Source organism: Galeopterus variegatus, unplaced genomic scaffold (genome assembly GCF_000696425.1).
Source record: "Galeopterus variegatus unplaced genomic scaffold, G_variegatus-3.0.2 Scaffold1694, whole genome shotgun sequence".
Classification (NCBI taxonomy): Eukaryota; Metazoa; Chordata; class Mammalia; order Dermoptera; family Cynocephalidae; genus Galeopterus; species Galeopterus variegatus.
This window is the reverse complement of record NW_007727805.1, coordinates 565919-574520: the sequence shown is the minus strand read 5'-3', so window position 1 is coordinate 574520 and position 8602 is coordinate 565919. Positions and strand designations below refer to the sequence as shown.

Here is an 8602-nt window from a genome sequence, read left to right as displayed (position 1 = left end):
CTCAGTTTCTCTTACCCCTCTATCTTAATCCTATCAGTGTCTCTGTCAAGTGGTTAGTAACTTGTAAAATGCCCTTTTATATGACTCAGGATATATCTATATGACTCAGAATATATATTCAATAGCTCTGCTATTGAAAAGAATGCAATGATGTCTCATTTTTTTAAAAGAACCCTATTGTAAAGTAGGAGGTGTTTTTACTTCTCTCACTTCTCCAACATGACTAGGAGAAGATGGGGTTATGGGGGTGGACCAGGGCAGTTCCTAAGAGTGATTCTGTAGATCAAGGTAGAGGGTACAGGTAGGTTCAGGTTGTAGGAACTAAAACCTCTTCGTAAAAGGTAGACTTGAAGGGAAAGTAACTTACAAAAGGATATTATTTTGTCCTGAAGGAGCAGCTCTGCCTACTGTGTCTTTGTAATCATATGGTTATAGCCCTGCTCTTTCTCTTGGTGGCCTGTCTTGTTCTCTTTAACTTCTCCTTTGTGTAGTGCCCTGGCCTGCCTCCTTGACTCACTGTCTAACCATGTGCCCTGCCCTCAGCTGCGGTCCCACTAGGGTTAGGTTTGGATCCAGGACAAGTGATCTCTGCTGTAACTTATCAACTCTCTTCATCCTTTGGGGTTACATGGGTCTCAGTGAGGAGGGATCAGCAGCAGTCCCCCATTGGGAAACCACTTAACAGGGGCTTTCCTTCCAGGCCCATTGTGGACCTCATTGGTGCCATGGAGACCCAGTCTGAGCCCTCTGAGTTAGAACTGGACGATGTTGTCATCACCAACCCTCACATCGAGGCCATTCTGGAGAACGAAGACTGGATTGAAGATGCCTCGTAAGGCCTAGGGGACTGTTTACTTTCCTACAGCACCCTGGGGATGGCACATGGGGCTTCTGGGTGACTTTTCCTGGCTTCCTTTGCCACAGCCCTCCATGGGGTGTCCCAGGAGCACCCTGTCACTTGCTGCTCTTCCCTTGCGCTCAGTGTGGAGGAAATCAGAATGTGACATGTGATAGTGTTTGTGTTTGTCCTCTTGCTCCCCCGTTTTGTAGACCTGAACACTGAGGCCTAGAGATGTGTGGCAAGGATTGTTATAAAGTCACCCTGGTGTGCTTGGATTATCCTTGGGGTGCCATGAATTTGACACTCAGACTCCAGGCATGAAGCCTTTGTCTTTAGTGTCTCTCAGGGATCTCATCCAACAGGAGCCTCTACATTTAGGGAAGTGCGTGCCACTTCATTCCCTGATTCATTTAGCTGTCCACTCACTGGGCACATGTTCCTGGGGTGTTATGTGCAGGGCACTGGGCCAGGCACTACAGACAGTAAAATTCTGTCTCCCCCACCATTTTACTAAAGACAGTATCATATAAACTCAGAAAGTAGGTGCCTTTGGATATAAGTTTTAAAAGATGAGAAGGAACTCATCAGGCTGAGCCTAAAGGGAAGGACACACTGAGCAGGGGGACAGCCTGTCAGAAGGACAGAGTTATAAGAAAGCATGGCTCGACAGGCGGGGAGTAAGCTAGCTGGAAGAGTAGGTGGGTGTGGAGAAGGGAAGGGAAGGGAGTTGCTTCCTCGTGGAGCTCACAGTCTTGTTCGTTTTAACACCAGGTGTGGTTGCTCTCAGGTGGTGTCCAGCTGTGCCCACTGCTCCACAGTAGATGAGGAGAGAGGTGGTAGCTGGAGGGAGGGGGGGTCTCCCTAGCCAAGCACTGACAACTTCTTCTTGTCTCCCCAGGGGCCTCATGTCCCACTGCATTGCCATCTTGAAGGTAATACTCTCTGATTTCCCTGTGAGGTAAAGTGGAGTCACCAAAGTACCCTGTGCATAGACAGAGTTGAAAGGGGCCTTAGGAAGTGCACCAAACCCTCATAGGAAGCCTTTCTTTAACCTGACACTTGAAATTTCTACTGTTTACTTCCATTCCTGTCTAATGGTCTGTTTTACTTGGGGCTGTCAAGGCCGTTGCAAAGGCTTTATTTCATCTGGTCTTCTTAATACAATGACCTGGGAAAGACAGCCTAGGTAGTCAGTAGCCCCACTTTCTTCACTGACTGTGGAGACAGCTGCGTGTGTCTGAGACCGTGTAGCTGCCAAGGGGACACGGGGCTTGCCAGCTTCCCCCGGAACACTTTCTGTCATTAACAGAGAGCTCAGACCTGGACAGCAAGTTGAGTTCTGTATTTGAACTTCTCCCATTACTGGAAAGTCTTCACTGGTTCCTCTTTGGCTGTGACATATGTCAACCACATGGAACAATCAGTGTTAAAAAAATCCAAACCATGGCAGATTTTTTTTCTTCAAATGCCTGAAATCTTTGGAAAATTGTATCTAATTTGCATATTAGGTAATTTCTATGGTTTCAGCATTTGTTTTTCAATTCTTGCCTGATAACATCCTACCTAATAGGATAATAATAATAATAATAATAATACTGAAATATCTGGCCAATTACAAATATCATCAGTTTCTTTATTTCAGTAACCTCGGAAACCACACGTTTATCTTTTTGTCTAGTAGTTATTCAAGATTTCAAAAGAGAGAGCTGTCTTTTCTTGAGTGTTATTCAGTATGATATTAAAAAGTCCTTTATCCCACCTTTTCTTTGGCTGTCTCTCTTGGGGGACAAACAAATTCCTAGTAGGAAATTGTTTTCTCAGAGTCCAGGCTTATTATTTAATTCCAAGAAGGTCTTTGGCTACATAAATATGGCCATAGACATAGATACGGTTATAGGCATAGGCAGGTATAATGACTAGAGCAATAATGCTATTTTACATTTTTCTTCTCCCAACCAGGATGTGTTTGGGGACTGAATTTCGTCCCCTGCCCTCTCCTATTAGAGAGGGAGGTAGATGGCACCTGTAGTGGGAGGTGAATCACCTAGCAGGGTTCTTATTGGATTGGAATCAGTGGTCCATTTTGGGGACTTCAGGTCAAAGGAGAGAGCTTCTGACCCTTCACTTGGGATGTCAGTACCCCTTTGCCTGGTCACCAGACCTTGATTTCCTGTGGTGGGAGCTGGGGGGAGGGGACTGGGCTCATTCCTGGGTGGGCTCTTGGGCTTCTTTCTGCTATTTTCCAGCTCCAAGTACAAGGCAGGCAACGGCACTCCTTTGCCAGCATAGGGCATATGCAGGTGCTGCCATGGGTGGTGTGGAAAGGGGAAGCAAACTGTGGGGGTGGCCAGCACTGTTGGTGGATGGTGAAAAAGGCCATGTGTCCAGTCTTGCCTTTTCCCTGCTTTTTCTAAGTTCCTTTCATCATCATCTTGACAAACACGCTAATATATTACACTCTACTACAGTACCCTGAAATAGTGCCATGACTGGAGAATGGGCTTCAGGGAACAATTGCCCTCTGTCCAGCCCTGTTTCTGAGGTGATCTACTGGAGACATTTATCCTTTTAGAAGTCTAAACCATGAAGTGAAGGAATAGAGAAAGTAGGTTTTTTTCCCCTAAGCAAGAAGGTGAAATTAGAGCACATGATTTTTCTTAGACAGATTATTTCAGCTTAGACTCCTCTGAGCCAAAACCCTGCCCTTGAGCTGAGGTTCCTCCCCTCCCTGCTCTCCCAGCCATGTTCTTGGCTTTTGCCTCTTCCCACCCCATTTCCTCTCATCTCTGAGTACTTTCCACTTCAATTTGACCACTAGGTTAGGGGGCAGCCCGTGTTGCACCCAAGTGGGGCCATGTTTGTCTTTGTGGGGGCAGCAGAAGCCTTAGGGGAGTCAGGTCAACCCTCGTCACCTCTCTCCTCTCTGCTGCATTAGATTTGTCACACTCTGACAGAAAAACTCGTTGCCATGACAATGGGCTCAGGGGCCAAGATGAAGACTTCAGCCAGTGTCAGTGATATCATTGTGGTGGCCAAGCGGATCAGCCCCAGGTGAGCCGTCAGGGGCCTTGAGGTCCCTACACTTCACAGGGGGAGAGAGGGCTGAAGCTGAGGTGGCTGGAAGACAGGCAGGGCCAGGTTCTCCTAAGAAACAGTACACGGGCAACTTCGGTTATTTGTGTCCCAAACGTTTACAGAGCCACCAGGAGGGTTTTGATACTGAGACTTCCAACTCAGTGGTCTCCATGATCCCCACCTCCAGCATGTGCCCATCTGATAGGCTTTTTAGGAAGCTCCAGCACATGACTAGCCCTGACCAGTCAGTTCTGCAGTTCCCACAGTGGCTGCCCTTCATTCTCAGCCACATGCCAGCGGGGGCTGCTTTCCTTCCCTTGTCACTCCTTCCTTCTGGGCTCTGCTGGAGCCAGTGAGCGCTTTTCCTGCTGGTGCCCACACCCCAGTTGCCAGTGGCCCCCTGGCTGTGCCCTTGTTCCATATCAGTATTGGGGGCTATTTGGGGCACCTGCTCTTTCTGTCACCCACTGCCTCATCCATGCTCCGTCCAGCAGCCTCAGGACGGGGTGGGAGGTGAAGCCATACAGCATACAGACCTCCCAAATTCCAAGCTGGCTGCAGAATCCCATGTGGGAGGCAACCAGCAGGATTGCAGTCAACAGCTACACCCCCTCATGTGGGCTCAATTTTGTGGAGAAAAATAAAGCCCTTTTCTTAGAGGAAAGGGCCCTGCTAAGTTTGTGCTGCCATCTGGTGGCCGGTATGCAGATGTGCTTGAGCCTGGAGTTGCCAGTTCCAGGATGTTTTCTTTATCAGCAACCTGGCCCCTCTGCTAGGAGGGTGCCTCCTATTTCTGCGGAACCGTCACACCCCCTGTGAGTTCCAGGGGCTCTTGCTTTCCTTGTTACCATGGCATCAGGTAATCACGAGGATCCAGTCCTTTCCCTGACTCAAGGTTAACCAAATAAAAAGACCAGTTTCGGGTGAGCCAACACATGTGAAGTCCTCCGAGCAAAAACATGACTTGGTGTACTTGAACTCTGTCCAGGGAGCCCAGTGAGTCAAGAAGTGGGAGAGAGATAATCCAGGGGAGGGACTCAGCCCAGAACAGCTCTTGGCTTTCTCTGGAGTTGCCAGGGGTGGGTGTAGCTACATGGTTTGTGTCAAAAGGTCAGCCCCTGCCCTTAAGACCCCCAAGCCCAGGCTCTGGGCAAGCTCCGGACACTCCTTCTGGTCACCCATTATTTTTAGATTCTGTGTATCGCTCATATCTGCTGGACCCTTCATCATGCTTTTTGTCACTTGTAAGAGCCACCCGAGGGCGCCAGACAGATTTCTGTGATATGGGTTATAAGCCAGCATTTTCAGGAGGGGTCAGGTAGAAGAATGACATTGAGATTTCTTAGGGTGAGTGAGGCCTGGGTGAGCAGGATTAGCAGTGGTGCTGGTGTGAGGGTGGACCTGCCCTGGTGCTTACTGGTCCATCCTACAGAGCACTTTGGATTGCTTCTAGAATGTTCCTGCCATAATTCCATCAGGATCTTTGTTTTGTCTTTTGTCCTCACACTTCTTTCTCCTTCTCGCCATTTTTTGTCCCCATTTTTCTTCCTGCTCCATTTATTCCACATAATGCATTGATGGCATGTTAGTTTTAGGGAGAGTGGCTTCAGCTCCAGGCAGTCTCGAGAAAGGGCTGGCTAAGATAGGCGCTGGGGGTGACCGTGCCTCCACATTCCTCACCAGCTCCTCAGCCCTGACTAAGAATGTTTGAAGCATCTTTTTTTCCAAGTGCTTTTAGAAATCAAACAGCACATTTTTGTCTTTCCTTCCTGACTATTGAGTGGTTCATGAGCAAAGATTTGGAGCAAAATCTTGTACCACACAAATCAGAATGAATTGTAGTTCCTTTCTGAACTTGATTAAAAAAAAAATTAACCATTAACTGTACCATGTAGTTAAAGAAATCCAGTGGAACAGTTTGAACCTGACTATTGAGTGGTTCATGAGCAAAGATTTGGAGCAAAATCTTGTACCACACAAATCAGAGTGAATTGTAGTTCCTTTCTGAACTTGATTAAAAAAAAAATTAACCATGAACTGTACCATGTAGTTAAAGAAATCCAGTGGAACAGTTTGAACACAAATTAAACTTGTGGCTTTTTTCTTTTAGTGTTCTATGTAACTACCTTTAGCCATGTCTTAATTTTTTTCTAAACACAAAGGTAACAAATGCTTGTAAAAGTTAAAACAGTGCAGAAATAGATTATCTGGAAAGTGAAATGCCCACTAATTCCACCCCCTCCCTATTTCAGGAGGTAACCACCATTAAATGGTGAGTATTACTCCAGATTTTTTCCCCCTGCATTTCACAGCTTTTGTTTATTTTTAAGCAAACAGGATTGATCAAGCTTTATATATCGTTTGGCAATTTGCCTTTTTAATTTAGTAGTAATCTTGAACACCATTCTGTGTGTGTGACTTCATTCTTTTTTAAGCCATTGGAACTGAAAGAAAATCAGAAAACAAAATATTCTCTAAACCGAACCTGAAGTCTTTCTGTTTAAGTCTCTGTCCAAGAATGCAGAAGCAGTTCACCACTAAAGATTGGGGCTGGAATATCAAAAGAGAAGAACTGGAATAAAGAAAGATAGAAAGGAAGGAAGGGAAAAAGGAGATAAGGAAAGTGAAACACTGAAAAACTTTTGCCTCCTTTCAGAGTGGACGATGTTGTGAAGTCAATGTACCCTCCGTTGGACCCAAAACTCCTGGATGCACGGTGAGAGGGTGGGGTGCTCACTCATCTTTCCAAGCTGGAGGTTCACCATTTTGTCATGTTTGTGAGGCTGGCTGATGGCTTTTTTCAGAGAGGGCTGTTTTGCTGGCAGTGGGTCATGGTACTTCAGCTTTGGTTTCTCTGCCTTACTCTCACTGCTGCCTGGCTTTGTCGAGGGTCGCTAATCTGTAATATAGTCCCAAACACTTCATGCACACTCACTATGTAAAAGGTTTTCTACAGTGAATCTTTCAGTACTGAAAAAAACTCCTCCTCAATTTGGTTTTTAATTAAATTTTTTTAGAGTTGGGTAAAACAGCCCTAGGGCTTATTGATTTGTAGTCAATGAGGGATGCTCAGGGTGGGGGTATGAATATCCTGTCTTTAAGTGGGCAGCAGTTGGGGAATGTGCTCATGCAATTGATCAGATCGGAACTGTTCCACAAACACTCTTCTGGGAGATGTTAGCAGGTATGCCGCAGAAAATGGGTTCCACAATCTTAAATAAGTTTGTGAGATACACAATATCATATCTTCCCCTTGGGGCTTTATCAGGTACATCAAAGGCTCTGAAACAGGCTTCAGTTAACCTTGTTTAACTCAGCCATCCCCAAATTTATTTGAGCATGGAGCCATCTTTAAATTACATACCTACGAACCTTCTAGGGAAGGGTCTCCAGTTAGGGGAACACTAGTCTACAGTCTATCCATTTGGGCTTTTGTGCAAAGTCCCTCATTTTCTAGAGAACCTGATCCTGTTGTTTTTTCCTAGGACAACTGCTCTGCTCTTATCTGTCAGTCATCTGGTGCTGGTGACCAGGAATGCCTGCCACCTGACCGGGGGCCTGGATTGGATTGACCAGTCACTGTCAGCTGCTGAGGAGCACTTGGAAGTCCTTCGAGAAGCAGCCCTTGCTTCTGAGCCAGATAAAGGCCTCCCAGGCCCTGAAGGCTTCCTGCAGGAGCAATCAGCCATTTAGTGCCTGCAGGCCAGCAGCTAGCCATGAGGCCAGCCTGCAGCCATCCCTGGGTGTCTCAGCTGAGCCTTCCACTTTCTCTTGTAGAGTTAGTTGTTCTCCACAGCTCAGGAGTCCAGGTGTGTGTGCACAGGAAAGCAGGGGAGCCCTGTCAGTTGTTGCCTCTGTTGTAATTGCTAATGGTGGCTGGTGAGTGGCAGTCTAATACCACAGTTATGGGAGAGGCCGTTCACCATCTGTACAGCAGAATGTTGAAAACTGGTGGAACTCAGCTTTATTTAGCTCACCTAGTGTTTTCAAGAAAATCAAGCCACTATCTAAGAATCAAGAGGTTTCACATTAAAATCAGAATTTCTGGCTTCTCTTGAACAATCAGAAGGCGGAGCAGATCCAGTTTGCATTTTCAAAAGAGGACAATCAATTGGAACTAAGTAGGGGCTGCCTCTTTTGGCAAGACTGGTACTCTCTCACCTGGCCTATTTCATTTATTTGTATTATCTGTCCAGTCCCTGAGGCATCTGAATCTCCCCTGCCCTTTATAGGTTTGGTTTTGAAGCTGAGCTCTACAAAGTTGATTATTTCCTTTTTATCATTATGCCTGCAATTTTTCCTAGCTACCACTAGGTGGATAGTAAATTTATACTTATGTTTCCCTCAAGTGTGTGGTTATTGAGTCACATTCATATACATGGTGTATGGTGGGACATATTTGTATGAGAACTGAGGATAGAAGGAAAGAGCTTAAGAATCCTGAGGATGCCTTGTGTGTATGTCTCAAAATGAGATTATTTAAAGACCCCTCAGAGTCCAGGCAGAAGGGAAGATACCACCATAAAGTAGTTTCCACATCAGCAAGGATATCACGAAGGACTGTTCCCCCTTCTTTTGATAATACTTTTGCAAATATTTGAAGATGGGCACTTTTATGACTTGAGAACTTGTTGGGCCTAGAATCACAATTACATAATCCAGATATGCATCCCAGTTGCATAATTT

The 8602-nt window shown here is 46.0% G+C and overlaps 1 protein-coding gene across 1 annotated transcript in view; it reads left to right on the top strand.

Moving 5' to 3' along the window:
- TMEM98 (transmembrane protein 98) overlaps positions 1-8264 on the top strand; it is a 10986-nt gene extending 2722 nt beyond the window's left edge. Inside the window, exons 3-7 of the mRNA XM_008578481.1 lie at positions 701-832; positions 1740-1773; positions 3777-3892; positions 6573-6632; positions 7402-8264. Of these exons, the coding sequence (XP_008576703.1) occupies positions 701-832; positions 1740-1773; positions 3777-3892; positions 6573-6632; positions 7402-7609 (550 nt within the window). The 3' untranslated portion in view covers positions 7610-8264. The remainder of the gene's footprint in view (positions 1-700; positions 833-1739; positions 1774-3776; positions 3893-6572; positions 6633-7401) is intronic.
- The last annotated feature ends 338 nt before the right edge of the window (positions 8265-8602 follow it).